The sequence below is a fragment of the Geotrypetes seraphini genome, chromosome 10, assembly GCF_902459505.1.
Source record: "Geotrypetes seraphini chromosome 10, aGeoSer1.1, whole genome shotgun sequence".
Taxonomy (NCBI): domain Eukaryota; kingdom Metazoa; phylum Chordata; class Amphibia; order Gymnophiona; family Dermophiidae; genus Geotrypetes; species Geotrypetes seraphini.
This window is the reverse complement of record NC_047093.1, coordinates 131,354,013-131,374,733: the sequence shown is the minus strand read 5'-3', so window position 1 is coordinate 131,374,733 and position 20,721 is coordinate 131,354,013. Positions and strand designations below refer to the sequence as shown.

The window sequence follows — 20,721 nt, the reverse complement described above, 5'->3', positions numbered from 1 at the left end:
AGGGCCACAGCCCACCCAGTCTGCCCACCCTAATGGCTCACCCCCTAACTACCTCCATGAAGAGACCCCACATGCCAATCCCATCTTTTCTTAAAATCTGGCACGCTGCTGGCCTCAATTACCTGTTGTGGAAGATTATTCCAGTGGTCAACCACCCTTTCGGTGAAGAAGTATTTCCTGGTGTCGCCATGAAATTTCCCCACCCCTGATTTTCAACGGATGCCCTCTTGTTGCCGTGGGTCCTTTAAGGAAAAAGAGACATATCGAGGTGGAAGAGGATGTCTTTTTCCTTAAAGGACCCACGGCAACAAGAGGGCATCCGTTGAAAATCAGGGGTGGGGAAATTTCATGGCGACACCAGAAAATATTGCTTCACCGAGCAGAGAGAAGAATTTGTTCCCTGTGATAAGAGGCAAAAAAACAAACAAACACAGATATTAAGACGATGCCTTACTATTAGACTAAATACTTTCTTTGAATTACCTGATCCGAACCCAGGGCAGACATTTCCCTCCTGTTTCCCTCTGAATTCTGCAAATGCTGGGAGGGATTCAGGCTGGAGATTTCCCTCTTCCTGGAAAGATGAGTAAAACAGGAGGAGGCTGGGCTGATGATGAGGGTCTCAGATAAAGTCCCATCTGCAGAAAAGAGACTGGGGCTTGCAGGGATTTCTAGTTGTAGCACAGAGAAAGTTTCTGCTTCCACTTCTGAATCTTGTCTGTTTCTTTGCAGATCTGGGGAAGTAGAGAAAGCAACTGAGCATGCTCAGAGCTCTTCAACCTTTCCCCTTGCTGAGGTGATCTTGGATCATCCCACCTCCTTAAGGTGGAGCTGTAGACATAGCAGATCCTTGTTGGGGGGGACCTGCTGCGCTGTGTCTACAGGTCCACCTTAAGGAGGTGGGATATTCTATGATGACCTCACAGGAGGGTGTGTGTGTGGTGAACGGCTCTGCACATGCTCAGTTGCTTTCTCTAGTTCCACAGAGCTGCAAAGATCAGACAAGATTCAGAAGAGAGGCAGAAACTTTCTGTGTCCTGAGACCCAGCAGAGGGGCAGAAGAGGAGCCTTATGTGAGACCCTCAGGAATCAGCCCAATCTGCTCATCTTTCCAGGAAGAGGGAAATCTCCAGCCTGGATCCCTCCCAGCAGCTGCAGAATTCTGGGTTCTCATCAGGTAAGAAATTCTTCTTTCTCCTCTTGTGCACAGGTTGAGCAGCTCTTCCAGCCTTCCCTTCTCTTTCCTTGTTGGTGTCTTTGGTGGGATACTTTAACCTGTTGGAGGTAGATTGCAGTGTTCTGTCCTTGGGGGATCTGGTCCCAGGGATTGATGAGGAAAGGAGAGCAGCTGCCTCTTTTCTTTTGCCTGGGTCTGGTCTTTCAGGATCAGCTCCTACCACTGATGCATTTTTGCAGCCAGTAATGTGTTTATTTCCCAGCTGCATTAATGCATGTACAAGAACTGTGGGAATTTCTAACCTGCAATCCACTTCTACTACTTATCATTTCTATAGTGCTACCACACAGCACTGTACATTAAACACGCAAGAGACAGTCCCTGCTTGAAAGAGCTTACAGTCTAATTATGGCAGACAAACAGAGCAAAAAGGGTGAATCTATATAGAAACATAGAAAGATGACGGCAGAAAAGGGCTACAGCCCATCAAGTCTGCCCACTCTACTGACCCACCTCATTTAGTCTGAGTGCTAATGACCTAGTTCCTTAACTCGACCCTCGTAGGGATCCCACGTGGGTGTCCCATTTATTCTTAAAGTCGAGCACGCTGGTGGCCTCGACCACCTGCACCGGAAGTTTGTTCCAGTGATCTACCACCCTTTCCGTGAAGAAATACTTCCTGGTGTCACCGCTAAATTTCCCTCCTCTGAGTTTGAGCGGGTGCCCCCTTGTGACGAGGGTCCCTTGGGAACGAATATGTCGTTTTCCACCTCGACATGACCTGTGACGTACTTAAAAGTCTCAATCATGTCACCCCTTTCCCTGCGCTCCTCTAGAGTATAGAGCTGCAGTTTGCCCAGTCTTTCTTCGTATGAGAGACCCTTGAGTCCGGAGACCATCCTAGTGGCCCTCCGCTGGACCGACTTGGCTCGAAGCACATCTTTCTTATACACACTGCTCAGGTAGGGCCTGTCCTCTGATGCGCCAGGGCTGATCATGAGCAGCAGCCTGTTTTGGGACTGCTGACTGGCTGCGCTTTGGGTAAGGAAGGGAGGGTGCAAGGGGTTCTCGGCTAAGGACTGGGCTTGAGGGCGGGAGAAGGGTTTTGCTTGTTTGTATTTTGAAAATTTATTAGTGGGTGGAGCTCAGTGGCAAATATGTAAATACATTTTTTCAATCCTGTTGCTTGTTTTCTTTATAAAGCTAAGGATTTTAGCAGCACCCCCTCATACCGTAGTTAAGTTAATCACACACACCATGGAGTACTGCATTAAGAGATTATTTTATTCTCTTTCAGTGACTCCAACATTGCTTTTTCAGCCACAATCTTACAGGTAAGAAGGTTAATGCATTCTCCAAATTGACACCTGCTCTTTTTCCTTGGTGGCAACTGGTATGGATCATTAAAGCATATAGCTATAAATTTGGCTTATTCTTCCAATGCGTATCACTTTACATTTGTATAGGCACATGGCTACTCAGTCGCCCAATGCATTCCTGCATTTCTACAAGGGATAAGAGCCGGGAAGAAACACAGGATAGAGACACAGATGAGCAAGCTGTGACGTAAGTGTGTAGTGGAAGGGGGAAAAAAATCAAAATGAATTATAACTTTTGGTGGAACTCTTTATGCCATATCTATAAAACGGAAAGATTTATTGCATTACAACGGGGATATTTTAAGAAATTTCAGGATGTGTGGAATCCATTAACAAAATATTGTACGGATTAGTTGAAATTGTTTCCCTTATATTTATCAGTTTAAGGTGTAGGGAAGGGGATATTTAATTATTACATATTTTATATGATAATGGAATCTATGGTTGGGAGGGATGGGGAAGGGATAAGAATTTATGTAATGTACCAATGATTGTAAGTGATATATTTATTATTATTGTGAAGGAGTATATTTAACACTTAATGAAATTTTGAAAATGAATAAAGAATTAAAAAAAAAAAAAATCAAAATGAAGGCTCCGCAGTACTAAACAGAGGGGAGAGAACAGTAGCTAGAAACCCCATTCCTATTTTGGTCTCATAGCATACTCTTCTGGTTCCTGATTCTTAGGTGGACGTGGCAGGGCAGAATCAAAAGATACTTTTAAGTCTGATTTGGACATAGAAACATAGAAGATGACGGCAGAAAAGGGCTACAGCCCATCAAGTCTGCCCACTCTGCTTACCCACCCCCTGTCTATGCCCTAATGACCTAATTTCCTTATCTTGACCCTCGTAGGGATCCCATTTATTCTTAAAGTCTGGCACGCTGTCTGCCTCGATCACCTGCACTGGAAGCTTGTGCTGATTACCCAAAGTTGGCAGCAGCAAAATGTCTATAAAAGTACATCCAAAATATTTTCTTTTGAATATCTATCTGTAGGTCCAGGCTGCCACTACGTCTGTCTTTATACCACATTCTCAGCCAAAAACTCGTCCAAGTCTCAACCATCCAGAACAAGACCTTTTGGACATGGGAGGGGCCAGTATTGTGATAGACCGGCCACCCAGACATGGCAACAGAGTAGTGGGGGTATCTTACAGGGCACTGCTGTGAACTTCACAAATAGGGTGTCACAAACATCTCACCATAACTCCCTTATAGGTTACGGTGAACCCTCCCCCAAACCCGCCTGTCTATAACTCAATAGCCCTTATGGCTTCAGGTGGCACCTATATGGCAGTACAGTAAGGTGTTTTTGGGGGGGCTTACATTTTACACCATGAATGTAGTGGTTAGAGTGGCTTATGGGTCTGGGTCCTCCTCTCTATGGCTCACTAGCCCACCTGCTGGGCTACTTAAGCCAAATCTATGCAGCTGTACTAGGCTTTCCTATACCAGGTGCTGATATTCCAGAGGTAAGTATGTACATTTTTATTTTGAACTTTGTGGGGTTGCAACAGGGTCAGTGCACATGGGTGGGTGTGTGTGTGTGTGTGTGGGGGGTCTTTACTTTATCCCTGCAGTAGTTATCTGGTCACTTTGGCTACCTTTTGGGCACATACCTGTTTTTACACTGTCTAACTCACAACGCATAAGTTCCATCCAGGAAGTCTTGTTAAACCTTCGATTATCCCTGCAGGCCGACTAACTCTAGATCGGCTCACATCCCGTCCTAACCATTCCTCCACAAACACCCCTTTCAGTGGGTGCGCAGCAGGTTTCAGAGGCCTAAAAAGTCCCTGGATACGTCTAAAAAGCCGTTTCGATTATCGACACTTGGACGACCTGGCTTATAGATCACTTGGGCGGGTTTCTAGATGTTATTTCAGTTTCAATTATGAGCCCCATACTATAACCTTAGCACACTGACTTTTCAGTGTTCACTGCCCCCAATGTAAGAGACACCATTGTCCTGAATGTTGCAGCAGGAAGTGAAAGTTGAGAGCAAAAGGATGTGGCAGATATGAGGGAGTAATTAGGTAAACATAGAAGATGACGGCAAAAAGGGCCATGGCGCAACAAGTCTGCCCACTCCAATGACCCACCCCCCTAATTTCTTCCTTGAAGTGATCCCACATGCTTATCCCATTTTCTCTTAAAATCCAGCACGCTGCTGGCCTCAATTACCTGCAGAGGAAGACCATTCCACCCTTCAGTGAAGAAATACTTCCTGGTGTCACTATGCAATCTCCCACCCCTGAGTTTCAACAGCTGTCCTCTTTTTGCCGTAGGTCCTTTAAGAAAAAAGATTTCCTCTTCCACCTCAATACGGCCCGTGACATATTTGAACATCTCAATCATGTCTCCCCTCTCCCTACATTCCTCGAGTGAGTACAGCTGCAACTTACCCAGCCGTCCTGAGACCATCCTGGTGGCCATTCGTTGAACCGACTCAATTCTAAGCACATCCTTTTGATAATGTGGTCTCCAGAATTGTACACAATATTCCAGATGAGGTCTCATCATGGATCTGTATAACGGTATTATAACTTCGGGCTTCCGGCTGACGAAACGTCTTCGGATACAACCCATCATTTGTCTAGCCTTGGATGAAGCTTTCTCCACTTGATTGGCAGTCTTCATGTCTTCACTAATGATCACTCCCAAGGCTCGTTCTGCTGCAGTTCTTGCTAAGGTCTCACTATTTAGGGTATAAGTTCTGCATGGATTTCTGCTGCCAAGGTGCATGACCTTACACTTTTTGGCATTAAGACTTAGTTGCCAAGTTGAGGACCAATGTTCCAGTTAGAGTAGGTCCTGCGTCATACAGTCGGGCACTGTGCTTTTGCCTACTATGTTGCATAGTTTGGTGTCATTGGCGAATGTAATTTTACCTCGAAGCCCCTTATGAAGATTATTAAATATGATCGGGCCTAAGACCGAGCCCTGCAGCTCTCCACGGATCACTTCCGACGTTTCGGAGAGAGTACCGTTCACCACCACCCTCTGAAGTCTACCTCTGACTTCAGAGGGTGGTGGTGAACGGTACTCTCTCCAAAACGTCAAGTGATCAGTGGAGTGCCGCAGGGCTCGGTCTTGGGTCTGATCCTATTTAATATCTTCGTAAGGGACCTGGCTCAGGGGCTTCGATTAAACTATTCCAATTTCCAGAAATGAGAGGCTGAATCATGCAAGTGTGGGGTCAGATTGCTCAAGGTAAAAAGACGTGCTCCTTAGACAGGGGGGGGGGGGGGAAGAGATTAGTGTGACTAACTCATAGGGACAAAAGGTCCAAAACACGCATAGGGCTTGGGGTAAAGAGACAAGACCAATAGGGACTGAGCTTGCTAACATGATACAAAGAAGAGGTTATGGCCTTGCTGACCCATCAGGGCAAAGGTAGATGTGATCATGGAGACAAAAGACCCAAGCCCAGTTGAGAAAGAGAAGGGTGGTCTTTACAAGAGAAGTGACCGCTAGCCATGAAGCTAACAGGTATGCAAGAGTGGCTGCAGCCTGCACAAGATTACCCACAATGCATTGCACACATCATGGCAGGATGACTGCAACATTATAGTTCCATGAAGTGAACGTTAATACATCTTTGAGCCATGTCATAAACTAGTATAAGGCAGCACAAATTACTTATAGGAGTATTTTCAGATATCATGTTAAGCAGATACAAAATGATGAAAACTGTTGGCTAAAAGGTAATCTCTGACTGAATGGGCTGAAGTAGGATTTTTTTTCCTTCATTAACCACACAACTTTCAAGTTCACCACCCTTCCATTACCAGGAACAAACTATGAAGAGGCAGCACAGCTATTCTAATGGATCCTAGAAAACCAACTTCACTATTGCCAGCTAAGTGACTAGAGCCCGAGTTCAGACCATTAGCTCTAATTCCACTAAGCCAGTGGTTCCCAACCCTGTCCTGGAGGATCACTAAGCCAATCGGGTTTTCAGGCTAGCCCTAATGAATATGCATGAGAGTGTTTTGCATATAATGGAAGTGACAGGCATGCAAATCTGCTCAATGCATATTCAGTAGGGCTAGCCTGAAAACCCGATTGGCCTGGTGGTCTTCCAGGACAGGGAACTCCGGTCCTCGAGAGCCGTATTCCAGTCAGGTTTTCAGGATTTCCCCAATGAATATGCAGGAGATCTATTTGCATGCACTGCTGTCAATGCATATTCATTGGGAAAATCCTGAAAACCTGACTGGAGTTCCCTACCCCTGCGCTAGATCAAACATGTCAAATTTGGCCCACCGGGCACTTCCAAATTTTCAATTTAAGCTGGCCTACCGCCAGGTACAAGCAGCCTGCAGAGGATCACTAGTTGGCTGTAGCGATCCTAGCATGTTCCCTCTGCCACAATCCTGTACATCAGAGGAAACATGCTGTGGCAGCCGACAGCAGCCTGCTAGGTTCGCTACGGCCGACCAGCAAGCCTCTGCAGGTTGCTTTAGGACTTTACAACAATTCATAAAGTCCTAAAAACTTTGCTGTTTACACAATACAGTACCTAAATAGTTTACCTACAGGCCCAAATTGATAGCACTGCAATTCTCTCTTACGTACTCTGGTCTTTAATTGTCTGTGAACCAAGTCGAGCTCCGTTGGGAGATGACCCGGTATATAACTCTGAGACTAGACTTTATTTTGTTTACATCACAGAGGGTAGTGATCAAAATGGTGACCAAGAAGAACCTTAGTTCAGACTGTGAAGAGAGAAAATGGCATCGGACAGCAAAAAGGTTTTCATGAACGGTGACTTTAGTTTTCAAGGACTAGAAAACTGTTTTGCAAATACTGTGGTAAGGATTTTTTTTTTAAATACCATTGAAACCTCACTACAGGGATTGGGGATGCTAGTATTTGATGGGACTGGGGGGGAGAGGTGGGGGTAAGAAAAAAAAAAAGTTCTCTGTAGAGAAGACAATTGAATGAAGGAGGGGGAAAGAGGACAAATGATTGAGCTGTTTGGAGAGAGTCAGGAATAGGGGAACAGATGAGTAAACAGAGCTTTACAGTTGGTGCAGTTACTATGTCTAGGTATGGTGAGCAGGAGCAAGAGCAGGATGTGACATCACTAAGTGTAACAAAAGGAAGACAGCATGAAAGAAAGAGGAAGGGAAACAAGATTTGAATAATGACCAGACAACAAAAAGGTAGAAAAAAATAACTGTTCTGATTACAATATGTCAGATTTGAAATATATATCCTGTCAGACAGCAGGCGTGAACTATGACCTAAAGAGGAAAAGTCTTATTTTGTCATAGAGCCAGCGTGGGTTAAGAGAAATTATAACCCTATACTTCTACTACTAAGACTAAGGGGGTCCTTTTATTAAGGTGCACATTTAGCAAACAATTGCTTAGTGTACCTTAATAAAAAAAGGACTCCCAACCCTCCCCCCAAGTATCTTAATAAAAAAAATTCAGCCTGCGATTTGCCTATGTTTTAGATTTCAGCCCCTTATGTGATTGAGTTTGACACTCCTGAGCTAATTGCCTCAGGAAATCTGCTGCTATCAACCCAACACAAATCCTTGCTTGAATGACTAAGGTTATTTAAGTTACAAGGCAGAAAACCCTGAAGCTCAGTACACAGCAATAAGAACATAAGGCTTACTGGTCATACCAATGGTCCATCCAGCCCAGTATCCCATCTTAATGGAGGCCAAGTCACAAGGACCTGGCAAAAACCCAATTAATAGCAGTATTCCATGCTACCACTCCATGGCAAGCGGTGGTTAAGTCCATAGTCTGTCTCAATGGCAGAGTATGTACTTCTCCTCTAGGAACTGGTTTAAGAAATGTTTGGACAGTTTCCTGTCCCAATACTCTGCCATTGGGACATGGGATAAGCCACTGCTTGCCCTGCATCGGGTAGCATGGAATGTTTACACTCTTGGATTGGCCACCATGAAAATGGGCTACTGGGCATGATGGACCATTGGTCTGACCCAGTAAGGCTATATGTTAAACTTTAAGATAGCTACATAAGCTGCTCTTGCAACACCCTCTGGCAGACTCATTCTAGAGCTTAACTATTCTGAGTTAAAAAATTTTCCTCCTATTGGTTTTAAAAGTATTACTCTGTAATTTCATTTGAATATCTCCTAGTATTTGTAAATCTTGATGTAGTGTAAAAAAAACCCCCACAAAAAAACAAAACAAAAAAAAAACAAACTATCCACTTGTACCCATTCTATACCACTCCAGATTTTGTAGACTTCAACTATAACTCCCCTCAGCTCTCTTTTCCAAGCTGAGGAGCCCTAACTTCTAGTCTTTCCTCATACAAGAGGAGTTCAATCCATTTTATCTTGGTTGCTCTTTGAACCTTTCCTAGTGCCGCTATATCTTTTCAGATAAGATATCTGAATATCACACTCAAGGTGAGGTCTCACCATTGAGCGATAGAGGTATAATATTCTTAGTCTTGTTTACCATGCCCTTTCTAATAATTCCGAGCGTTGTTAGATATACTGTATAGAATCATGCTTAAATGCTCAAGATTTAGGTGCATCCTAGTCCAGGGGTGAGCAATCTGGTCCTCAAGGTCCAATGAATATGCATGAGATCTATTTGCATGCACTGCTTTCAATGCATATTTGTTGGGGAAATCCTGAAAACCCAACCAGATTCCGGCCCTTGAGGACCAGAGTTGCCCACCTGTCCTAGCCTAAAAGCTAGGTGCACTGATAGGCACCATTTTTAGTTAGACTTTTTTTCACTAAGGACTAAAAAGCCTATTATATACCTTAGGGGTGTTTTAGTATATGCTAAACCTTTGTAAAAGAGCCTTAAGTTAATGTAGTGGTACCTTCTACTGCGAATAGTAGAACTCAATACTGGATGAAGAATACCATTATAAAAAAATTAAGTCAAACACATTTGTGGTTGTTGCAATTATAGCTAGAAATATACAGAAACACCTGAACCATTTGTTCCCTGCTGCTCAGAGAAGTATCTCATGAAGGATTAGTGTCTTTCCTCTGTACCATCTAGTCCAGGGATCTCAAAGTCCCTCCTTGAGGGCCGCTATCCAGTCGGGTTTTCAGTATTTCCCCAATGAATATGCATTGAAAGCAGTGCATGCACATGGATCTCATGAATATTCATTGGGGAAATCCTGAAAACCCGACTATTGCGGCCCTCAAGGAGGGACTGTGAGACCCCTGATCTAGTCTCTGCGCCCTGCCTCGAGTTTTGGAACTGCAGCAGAAGACAGTTCTCTTCCTCAAGTTTGGCCCAGTTCTGTAGGTGAATTTAGGAAGCCTTCTTAATTGCCTTGCCTAGAGCTGGCCCTGCACAAATTCAGCCAAATCTGAATGGAAGAATCCTGCTGTGGAACATGTTCCCTCTAATCTAGAAGAAAATTGAGGAAAGCCTCCACTCACATCAGAGAATGAAAGCCAGTGAGAAGAAAATTTTTTTTTATTTTGTTTATCACAAAAAAAAAAATATACAGATTACAGCTCCACTTGGAGTAACTGCCTAGCTGTCACCTTCACCCAGGGTCAGTTTATCAAAGAGGTACTCTCCCATGCCCACTTCTGATGCCTTCAGCCTCTTCAGGTTGGTCAGGTGGTCTCCCAGCCTCTTGATGAGCTTCACCTCTTCCTCCAGGAAGCAGGACTCCAGGAAGTCACACATCTGTCCAGAAATGAGATCAGACATTACTACAGTATTTGAAATATGCTATACCAAGAGCCCAGTCATTCTGTAGCTCTTGACTAAGGAGACAGCAAGCCTAGTAAATGTATTAGGTCACAGGAATTAGTACTAACCCACTCCCCACACACACACACTAAGTTAGCTGCTACATTCTGGTGTGTATTGTAAAGCAACTAACTGGTCTGTTTATAGCCAGAGGGAGCTCAATATTACCACCACAGATAACTATGTAGTAGACACCCCCCAAAGTTACTTATACATACATGGGGATCAATATGGTCCATGGCAGTCTTGTGCAAGTCTAGCAGAGCCTGGTTCAGAGTCTTCTCCAGTTTTAAGGCAAACTCCATGGCCTGGGTCCCATTCCCCCACTCATCAGATTCTGGCTTCTGAAACACAGGGTACAGGGTAAATACCAGCCCAGGAAACTGTTTTTTATATTGCAGGACAGATTACCGAGCAAGTTAGTGACTGAGATATAAAATATTCAGCCAGACAAGTTTATGACAGACTAGGAGAACATGTGGAACACTTGCCATCTTTAAATAGTATATTATTCACTAGGCAGAAAAAGAAATCTATAACCAAGCCATCAATGGTTAAAAGTTCCTGCAAGCAGGAGTGCAGAGCCAAGATATCAATACCCATCTTGCCTGAAAGATCAAGGGATAATTGTGTCAGAGGGGGGTACAGTGGCTGGGTGAAGCCCCTTTTTTACCTTCACGTCCTGCAGGACTACAAGCCCCCCACGCTTGTTCTGGAAGTTCAGGAATCGCTCCGACTGCTCACGTTTCTCCTTGGACTGCTTCAGAAAGAACTTTGAAAACTTTGCTAAGGCCACATCATCCCTGTCGAAGTAATGTCCCTGAAACAGATAAGAGCAGCAGCAAAGTCAAACAGATCCCAGGACAGCTGGACCCCCTCCCCACCCCACCCCAACAAAAACACACCCTATATACAAGGAATCAGCCTAAGTATTGAGCAAGGGCTCAAAGGATTAATTATACAGTATACTTGTGGAAAGGAGTATACTGTATAGGTTAATAAGCATAGCTTTATTTTTACCTAGTTTGCATTTTGTCCGCCAGTTCCCTAAAGGTAATGGAAGGCTAGCATAAAAATGCCACAGAATGAACCCGGTTAGACTAGAACTATAGTCAAGTCTAATCTTCAACACGTTTTCAGTACTTAAAGCTTCTCTTATGCATGTGTGAGCTCTGCTTATTTAATCCCCAAAGTCAAGAGCCTTGGGTGAGAAACCAGGCCTGATGGACCTCTTTTCCTTCTCCTCAGGCACATCCAAGCCAGCTCCAATGCCCAACCCATTAATCAGATTTAAAGTTTAACATGTGGCATCAAGTTAAGAAGAGTGTTCCTTCTTCCACCAAGGACTTTGAGGACGTTCTGGGTCACTAAACTAGACCCATACCACATAAAGTTAATCAAATACCAGCCATGCACCAACAAAAGCCTTTCAAGTATCCTGAACCTGAAGGTTATGAAGTAGCACAGAAGAGTCCATAGTTCAAGGCATATGAGACACTAACTGCTGGAAACTCTAGCTCCTTTCATTAAATGGAAAGAGACACTTGCTTTAATGAATTTGATAATTGGTATCTAATGATACCAGAGATAAGGTAATGAATGTAATCTCAAGCTTCTGCCTCAACTCCAGAATGAAGGGGCTCCTGGCACCCTCCCTTCAGGCCAAAACATTGATGCGAGGGTAGCCAGGTCTTCCTTCCCACCATATAGTGCACAGTAATAAACTGGCCCTTACCTTCCTGTGCAAAAACTAAGCCAGCAGAGCAGTGGCCTTAAGGTTGCCACTGGCTACACCAAATAAGGGAGAACTCTGGGTTGCTGAAGCAGGACCTTCTCAGCTGGCAGAACTTGAGGAATCCGGCCAACCGTATCAAGGGCATCACAGTTTTGGGTAGGCTCAGGCTTCCATAAGCCAACCCTAGCCTACAAACACTACTTTCACCAAGGGGAATTAGACAATTATGTACACCTTGCTCTAGTTAAGAGTGTTGGGAGGATTTTTTGTACATTCACACTCTCTCATTCTCTACCCTACCAGGTATCCTGGTGGAATGGTAGATCCTTAAAGAAAGGCACACTCTGCTCCTCACACAGACACACACAACCCCTTTACACTTACCAGTGACAGGTAGGCATAAGATGCCTGCAGCAGCAGATTCACCAGCCTGTTAACTCCGGCCTCACTCTCCTGGTGGAAGTTCTGACAAATCTGAGAACTCATGGTGGCGGTCGAAAGAGACAGTAACCTCCAGAAAGGCAGCAGAAACTGGGGCAACAAGACTCAACGAGACTTCCCGCAGTCTAGAAGTGGAGAGCGTGCTGGATTCTTTTTATAGCCCAAGGAGGCCACGCCTACTTTTAATTCCAACCAATGGTCTGCCTCCCTGATGGCAGATCCAATGAGAGCTCCTGAAAGAGAAATCAGACTTACACACAGCTGAGCACAAAGGCAAACATCCTCATGCAGACAGACTCAAAGGGGCACAGGGTGCATATGGACACAGAAACACATACTGTTATTCCGGAATTAAATAGAAGAAAACTGTCTGCTGTCAACTTCCAAAACAACACACTCTGAACTTTCTGCTCCACTTCTCCTCTGCAGTATTTTAAACTGCAAACACCTGATGGGGGAACCAGAAAACTTGCTAAGCTGAGGTGAGCTGGGTTGTCAGTGTCACAGAGCAAAGACAGTCTCAGGATGACTTCCTGGAGAGAGTGAATGCATGCATGTGTATGGGAGAGTGGGGTCAGGAAATCTGGAGTTGGGGATTTTAGATGTAAGTACTTCTCCTTCCAAAACCTGAACTCAAGTCGGCTTTAAGTGGTCGACCTAGAGCAGTGGTCTCAAACTCCAACCCTTTGCAGGGCTACATTTTAGATTTGTAGTATTCTAAGACTCCAGCTAATCCAGAATACTGCAGCCAAACTGATCTTCTCAAAACGCAAGTCTGACCATGCCTCCCCACTCCTTGCCAAACTTCATTGGCTCCCAATAATCTCCAGAATCCATTTCAAATGTTCCTGCCTGGCTTTCAAGATCATTCACGGAATCCTGCCTCATCCCACTGTCTTTCAACTCCTCCAGTCCCGACTCCTCCAGAACTGCCCAAAGGCTTAAACTAGCCTTCCCCTCTCCACGCGGCATTCACTATTCAGGCAAACTGGGGAAATCCCTTCTCTTCAAAATCACAGGTCTTTGGAACGACCTCACCACCCCGCTGCGGAACCTGAGCTCCCTTCAGTTATTCCGCAAACAACTGAAAACCTGGCTTTTCAGCAAATTGTAGCTCTATCCTTCCCCCCCTTTCTCTCCCCCCTTCTACACATAAGTTCATGTAATCCTTTTTCTTCTTCTCTACCCACTATTTTAAGTTCTTGTAAACCGTGTCGAGCTCCATTCTCATGGAGATGATGCAGTATATAAACTTAAGGTTTAGATTAGATTAGATTAGGTACTTGGAGGGCCCCAGAAAAAAATAGTTAATGTCTTATTAAAGAAATGACAATTTTAAATGAGGTTAAACTTTTTATAGTCTCCCTTTGTTCATGAGACTTGAACAAGATTTGCAGAAATTCAAGAGTAGTTTAAAGTGTCTTCTTTTCAAAGAAGCCTTCAACTGAATTTACTAAGTCTATCATGAGATAACATCTTATGATTTTTCTCATTCATGAAACCAGTTCACTAGTATTTTTCTCTTTCGATCTCTCACATCCACTTTCTACTTTCTCTTACCCTCCCAATGTACTTCCCTTTTATGTACTTTTCTTGAAAAATTGTATTTCTCCCTCCATTCCTATTGTTTCTCAAGTTTAATTACCCCTGTTGGTCTAGTTATAAATATTATGTATCAGTGATTTCTTTAAAATCTCATTTTTATTTTTGTAAAACGCTTTGTAATTTGAAAAGCGTTTCATCAAATAATTTGAATAAAAAAAACTTGAATAAAATCTTTCCTTTTGGCTAAGTCTTAATAATAATATTGTCATTTATAGCTAAAGAGACATATGATCAAGAAACTGTTTTATTTTACTTTTGTGATTATGATAAACATACCCAGGACCTCAAAATAGGACCTGGCGGGTAGCATGTGGCTCCCGGGCTGCGAGTTTGAGACCACTGACCTAGAGGGCTCACATTCTAAGTTGTCTGCTTGGTGATTCACAGTGGGCGTTTGTGTATTAGGGGGGGTCTCCGTTCTATGATTTCCAGTGCCCCCCCTTATAACACTTTGTTTACAAGCTGCATTCCTGCAGTATAGCAATGGAATACTAAGTCCTGGCTGTGTGCAGTGAATTGGCAAAACTGGTCAAAGGCAGGTTTAAGTTCTGTTGAAAACTTGTTGGGGTGGAGCGGATATTTAACTCGCTACTCGCATACCTTGGCACCAAGACCTGAAACGATCTTCTAATAATTATCAAACCAGAACTTAACTACCCCAGATTTTGAAAGAAACTGAAGCCTTTTTCCTTTTTGAGAACATATACTCCATCGATACTCAGCGTTTCACCTTTCCAGAAACCACAAGAGTTCCCTCCCCAAATTCGACATAACATAATTGCACCAACTCGACTGTATTTGTACTCCAAACTGCATTGCTGTAATTCTAATGACAGCTCAATGTTCTCCTCTACTGATTACTACATCTCTTAGCTCTACTAACTACCTTATAGTATACTGCTTACTTTATATTTCCTTGTTGTAACTCCTAAATGTAAAGTAAACTTGATTTTGTAAGTCACCTTGAGCCTAGATGGGCACAGAGTGACCCAGAAATTGAAGCTTAGATTAGATTTAGGCAAGTCTTTAGTTCATGCAGCACTGTGAAGACAGGGCCGTAGCAAGAGAGGTGGGAGTGCTAAAACTGGGCCTCCCTGCTGTCCCTTCCCCCTAGGGCACACAGTGCGGAGCCTCTGCCTATCCTTTTCCTGCCTACTCTCTCCAAGGGTCTCCTTCTCTTCGAGACTTCCATTTGTGGGTGAGGGACCATGTTCTGTGGGCGCAGCAGTGCTCCGTGGAGCCTCCTGCTCGGGCGTGTTACGGGCATTGATGAGTCCCACCCCCTTTGATGCGCACTTCCTCTTCCTGGGTTGTCAGGGCCTGGATGTGCTTGAGTGAGAGGCTCTGCGGAGTGTTGCTGAGCGACGACTTTTGCCTGCGGGTGAGGAGTTTGGAGAGGCGTGACGGATGGAGATACTGCATTGTGTGTTTGGGTAAGGCAGGAGGGAAATATGAAGGCATTCTGCGTGGGGGGGGGGGTGGTAGGAGCAGGTATGGCTTGCTACGGCCCTGTGTGAAGCGAAGGGGAACAGAGCTAAGATTTCAGGTACCCCCTTCCCTCCTCCAGTCCTGACATCTCATCTTTCCTTCCCTATCTTTATCCAGGTTGGGAGAAAGAGGAAACCAGCATGGTATGAGGCCTCCCAGCACAGGCCCACGCTGAAGTGCTGCCACAACCCGCATGTAAGTGAATTATTGGTAGGCGTCAAAATACCTTATAATTTTTATTTCAAAGATTTTATGTTCTTGGATTGTCTTTAAGTTTCTTTTTAGTGTTCTCACCAGTCACCTACCTGACAGGACCTACCAGTCACCTACCCACCCATCCCTCTTCCTATCCCTGAAATGCTTTCCTTATATATACTGATACTTGTCAACATTTGCTTATTTCTAATCTAAAGAAGGGTTACCTTCAAAAGCTCTTCATAAAATGCATTGAGTTAGTCCAATGAAAAAGATATCACCTTATTTTCTTTGTTTTTTCTATTTCTTTATACTACCAAGAACAGTTTCAAAATTGGTTTCTTTCTAAGTCGGATGATATCATCTAGTTTTGGCTGGTCACATGCTTCCTATCTGGGCAGAGTCCTGATGGGATTTTGCCTGGAAATGTTCAATGGCTTTTATCTCATTCCAACCTCTGATCCAACTTTATATCCCATTTTCGACCAAATGTGGAAAACATCCAAATCCAGACCATTTGGACTTTAGTGTGGCCACCTTTATGATGGACTGGCCACATAGACATGCCAACAGAGCAGCAGGACACCTTAGAAAGTACTGCTGTGAACTTTACATAAAGGGTGCCAGATGTACATCTCATCCTAACCCCCTTATAATTTATGATGAGCCTTCCAAAACTCCCCCCAAACCTAATAGACCAGGGATCTCAAAGTCCTTCCTCGAGGGCCACAATCCAGTCGGATTTTCCCCAATGAATATGCATTGAAAGCAGTGCGTGCACATAGATCTCATGCATATTCATTGGGGAAATCCTGAAAACCCGACTGGATTCGACCCTCAAGGAGGGACTTTTGGGACCCCTGATATTGGTTGGATCTAAAGCAGGGGTGGGCAACTCCAGTCCTCGAGGTCTGGACTCCAGTTGCGTTTTCAGGATTTCCCCAATGAATATGCGTGAGATCTATTTGCATGCACTGCTTTCAATGCATATTTGTTGGGGATATCCTGAAAACCCAACCAGATTCCGGCCCTTGATGACCAGAGTTGCCCACCTGTCCTAGCCTAAAAGCTAGGTGCACTGATAAAGGCACCATCTTTAGGTAGACTTTTTTCACTAAGGACTAAAAAGCCTATTATATACCTTAGGGGTGTTTTAGTATATGCTAAACCTTTGTAAAAGAGCCTTAAGTTAATGTAGTGGTACCTTCTACCGAGAATAGTAGAACTCAATACTGGATGAAGAATACCATTATAAAAAAATTAAGTCAAACACATTTGTGGTTGTTGCAATTATAGCTAGAAATATACAGAAACACCTGAACCATTTGTTCCCTGCTGCTCAGATAAGTATCTCATGAAGGATTAGTGTCTTTACTCTGTACCATCTAGTCCAGGGATCTCACAGTCCCTCCTTGAGGGCTGCAATCCAGTTGGATTTTCAGGATTTCCCCAATGAATATGCATTGAAAGCAGTGCATGCACATAGATCTCATGCATATTCATTGGGGAAATCCTGAAAAACCGACTGGATTGTGGCCCTCGAGGGACTTTGAGACCCCTAGTCTAGTCTCTGCGCCTTGCCTCGAGTTTTGGAACTGCAGCAGAAGACAGTTCTCTTCCTGAAGTTTGGCCCAGTTCTGTAGGTGAATTTAGGAAGCCTTCTTAATTGCCTTGCCTAGAGCTGGCCCTGCACAAATTCAGCCAAATCTGAATGGAAGAATCCTGCTGTGGAACATGTTCCCTCTAATCTAGAAGAAAATTAAGGGAAGCCTCCACTCACATCAGAGAATGAAAGCCAGTGAGAAGAAAATTTTTTTTTATTTTGTTTATCACAAAAAAAAAAATATACAATATTACAGCTCCACTTGGAGTAACTGCCTAGCTGTCACCTTCACCCAGGGTCAGTTTATCAAAGAGGTACTCTCCCATGCCCACTTCTGATGCCTTCAGCCTCTTCAGGTTGGTCAGGTGGTCGCCCAGCCTCTTGATGAGCTTCACCTCTTCCTCCAGGAAGCAGGACTCCAGGAAGTCACACATCTGTCCAGAAATGAGATCAGACATTACTACAGTATTTGAAATATGCTATACCAAGAGTCCAAGTCATTCTGTAGCTCTTGACTAAGGAGACAGCAAGCCTAGTAAATGTATTAGGTCACAGGAATTAGTACTAACCCACTCCCCACACACACACACTAAGTTAGCTGCTACATTCTGGTGTGTATTGTAAAGCAGCTAACTGGTCTGTTTATAGCCAGAGGGAGCTCAATATTACCACCACAGATAACTATGTAGTAGACACCCCCCCAAAGTTACTTATACATACATGGGGATCAATATGGTCCATGGCAGTCTTGTGCAAGTCTAGCAGAGCCTGGTTCAGAGTCTTCTCCAGTTTTAAGGCAAACTCCATGGCCTGGGTCCCATTCCCCCACTCATCAGATTCTGGCTTCTGAAATACAGGGTACAGGGTAAATACCAGCCCAGGAAACTGTTTTTTATATTGCAGGACAGATTACCGAGCAAGTTAGTGACTGAGATATAAAATATTCAGCCAGACAAGTTTATGACAGACTAGGAGAACATGTGGAACACTTGCCATCTTTAAATGGCAGAAAAAGAAATCTATAACCAAGCCATCAATGGTTAAAAGTTCCTGCAAGCAGGAGTGAAGAGCCAAGATATCAATACCCATCTTGCCTGAAAGATCAAGGGATAATTGTGTCAGAGGGGGGTACAGTGGCTGGGTGAAGCCCCTCTTTTTACCTTCACGTCCTGCAGGACTACAAGCCCCCCACGCTTGTTCTGGAAGTTCAGGAATCGCTCCGACTGCTCACGTTTCTCCTTGGACTGCTTCAGAAAGAACTTTGAAAACTTTGCTAAGGCCACATCATCCCTGTCGAAGTAATGTCCCTGAAACAGATAAGAGCAGCAGCAAAGTCAAACAGATCCCCTCCCAACCCCACCCCACCCCACCAAAAACACACCCTATATACAAGGAATCAGCCTAAGTATTGAGCAAGGGCTCAAAGGATTAATTATACAGTATAATTGTGGAAAGGAGTATTCTGTATAGGTTGATAAGCATAGCTTTATTTTTACCTAGAGTTTGCATTTTGTCCACCAGTTCCCTAAAGGTAGTAGAAGGCCAGCATAAAAATGCCACAGAATGAACCTGGTTAGACTAGAACTATAGTTAAGTCTGATTTTCAACACGTTCTCAGTACTTATGTATAACAATTTTTATTGAAAGAATCAAATCATCAATACAATAGGATAATACAAAAATACATTTTAATACAATAAGAATTACAATAATATTTCATACAAATTTAAATCATTCTTTCAAATTTAATTTCCACATGAATTAATTCAATCTTATCTACACCCCCCTTAATTCCATCCCCTACCCACTATCTTCCCCTAAATGAAATCCCTCAGTTCTCAGTACTTAAAGCTTCTCTTATGCATGTGTGAGCTCTGCTTATTTAATCCCCAAAGTCAAGAGCCTTGGGTGAGAAACCAGGCTCGATGGACCTCTTTTCCTTCTCCTCAGGCACATCCAAGCCAGCTCCAATGCCCAACCCATCAATCAGATTTAAAGTTTAACATGTGGCATCAAGTTAAATTAAAAAAAAAAAAGAAAGTGTTTCTTCTTCCACCAAGGACTTTGAGGACATTCTGGGTCACTAAACCAGACCTATCACATACAACTAATCAGATACCAGCCATGCACCAAAAAGCCTTTGAAGTATCCTGAACCAGAAAGTTAAAAAGTAGCACAGAAGAGGCCATAGTTCAGGCATATGAGAAGCCAACTTTGGGAAACCCTACCCCTTTCATTAAATGGGAAGATACTTGCTTTTATGAATTTAATAGATGGTATCTGAGACCAGAGATAAGGTCAGGAATGTAATCTCAAGCTTCTGCCTCAACTCCAGAATGAAGGGGCTCCTGGCACCCTCCCTTCAGGCCAAAACATTGATGCGAGGGTAGCCAGGTCTTCCTTCCCACCATATAGTGCACAGTAATAAACTGGCCCTTACCTTCCTGTGCAAAAACTAAGCCAGCAGAGCAGTGGCCTTAAGGTTGCCACTGGCTACACCAAATAAGGGAGAACTCTGGGTTGCTGAAGCAGGACCTTCTCAGCTGGCAGAACTTGAGGAATCCGGCCAACCGTATCAAGGGCATCACAGTTTTGGATAGGCTCAGGCTTCCATAAGCCAACCCTGGCCTACAAGCACTACTTTCACCAAGGGGAATTAGACAATTATGTACACCTTGCTCTAGTTAAGAGTGTTGGGAGGATTTTTTGTACATTCACACTCTCTCATTCTCTACCCTACCAGGTATCCTGGTGGAACGGTAGATCCTTAAAGAAAGGCACACTCTGCTCCTCACACAGACACACACAACCCCTTTACACTTACCAGTGACAGGTAGGCATAAGATGCCTGCAGCAGCAGATTCACCAGCCTGTTAACTCCGGCCTCACTCTCCTGGTGGAAGTTCTGACAAATCTGAGAACTCATGGTGGCGGTCGAAAGAGACAGTAACCTCCAGAAAGGCAGCAGAAACTGGGGCAACAAGACTCAACGAGACTTCCCGCAGTCTAGAAGTGGAGAGCGTGCTGGATTCTTTTTATAGCCCAAGGAGGCCACGCCTACTTTTAATTCCAACCAATGGTCTGCCTCCCTGATGACAGATCCAATGAGAGCTCCTGAAAGAGAAATCAGACTTACACACAGCTGAGCACAAAGGCAAACATCCTCATGCAGACAGGCTCAAAGGGGCACAGGGTGCATATGGACACAGAAACACATACTGTTATTCCGGAATTAAATAGAAGAAAACTGTCTGCTGTCAACTTCCAAAACAACACACTCTGAACTTTCTGCTCCACTTCTCCTCTGCAGTATTTTAAACTGCAATCACATGATGGGGGAACCAGAAAACTTGCTAAGCTGAG

At 44.0% G+C, this 20,721-nt stretch overlaps 4 protein-coding genes and 1 long non-coding RNA gene across 5 annotated transcripts in view; 1 reads left to right on the top strand and 4 right to left on the bottom strand.

Annotated features, from left to right (window-relative positions):
• LOC117367635 (zinc finger protein 345-like) overlaps positions 1 to 737 on the bottom strand; it is a 35,657-nt gene extending 34,920 nt beyond the window's left edge. The window contains exon 1 of the mRNA XM_033960395.1: positions 484 to 737. Within this exon, the coding sequence (XP_033816286.1) occupies positions 484 to 507 (24 nt within the window). The 5' untranslated portion in view covers positions 508 to 737. The remainder of the gene's footprint in view (positions 1 to 483) is intronic.
• Positions 738 to 1,005: 268 nt separating this feature from the next.
• The window catches only part of LOC117367672, a 60,809-nt gene continuing 41,093 nt past the window's right edge, over positions 1,006 to 20,721 (top strand). Inside the window, exons 1-4 of the long non-coding RNA XR_004540814.1 lie at positions 1,006 to 1,177; positions 2,644 to 2,743; positions 7,239 to 7,378; positions 15,678 to 15,755. This is a non-coding gene — a long non-coding RNA (uncharacterized LOC117367672). The remainder of the gene's footprint in view (positions 1,178 to 2,643; positions 2,744 to 7,238; positions 7,379 to 15,677; positions 15,756 to 20,721) is intronic.
• On the bottom strand, positions 9,991 to 12,614 carry LOC117367663 (ferritin light chain, oocyte isoform-like). The gene is made up of 4 exons (XM_033960447.1): positions 12,411 to 12,614; positions 10,965 to 11,111; positions 10,510 to 10,635; positions 9,991 to 10,225 (listed from the first exon to the last, which is right to left on the bottom strand). The coding sequence occupies exons 1-4, from the start codon at positions 12,510 to 12,512 to the stop codon at positions 10,067 to 10,069; spliced, it is 534 nt and encodes a 177-aa protein (XP_033816338.1). The 5' UTR covers positions 12,513 to 12,614; the 3' UTR covers positions 9,991 to 10,066.
• On the bottom strand, positions 17,607 to 20,386 carry LOC117367664 (ferritin light chain, oocyte isoform-like). The gene is made up of 4 exons (XM_033960448.1): positions 20,183 to 20,386; positions 18,519 to 18,665; positions 18,079 to 18,204; positions 17,607 to 17,792 (listed from the first exon to the last, which is right to left on the bottom strand). Exons 1-4 carry the CDS (start codon positions 20,282 to 20,284, stop codon positions 17,634 to 17,636), a joined length of 534 nt encoding a protein of 177 aa, XP_033816339.1. The 5' UTR covers positions 20,285 to 20,386; the 3' UTR covers positions 17,607 to 17,633.
• Positions 20,337 to 20,721, bottom strand: part of LOC117367620 (zinc finger protein 271-like) — a 35,917-nt gene continuing 35,532 nt past the window's right edge. Inside the window, exon 11 of the mRNA XM_033960353.1 lies at positions 20,337 to 20,472. The gene's annotated coding sequence lies outside the window, so the exon portion shown is untranslated. The remainder of the gene's footprint in view (positions 20,473 to 20,721) is intronic.

Excerpts from the sequence above, each read along its gene's own strand:
- LOC117367664 (XM_033960448.1), bottom strand. The coding sequence starts at position 20,284 with ATGAGTTCTCAGATTTGTCAGAACTTCCACCAGGAGAGTGAGGCCGGA. Across the intron at positions 18,205-18,518 it reads TAGTCCTGCAGGACGTGAAG|AAGCCAGAATCTGATGAGTG; the intron begins GTAAAAAGAGGG and ends CCTGTATTTCAG. Across the intron at positions 17,793-18,078 it reads TGGACCATATTGATCCCCAT|ATGTGTGACTTCCTGGAGTC; the intron begins GTATGTATAAGT and ends ATTTCTGGACAG.
- LOC117367663 (XM_033960447.1), bottom strand. The coding sequence starts at position 12,512 with ATGAGTTCTCAGATTTGTCAGAACTTCCACCAGGAGAGTGAGGCCGGA. Across the intron at positions 11,112-12,410 it reads CTTATGCCTACCTGTCACTG|GGACATTACTTCGACAGGGA; the intron begins GTAAGTGTAAAG and ends TATCTGTTTCAG. Across the intron at positions 10,226-10,509 it reads TGGACCATATTGATCCCCAT|ATGTGTGACTTCCTGGAGTC; the intron begins GTATGTATAAGT and ends ATTTCTGGACAG.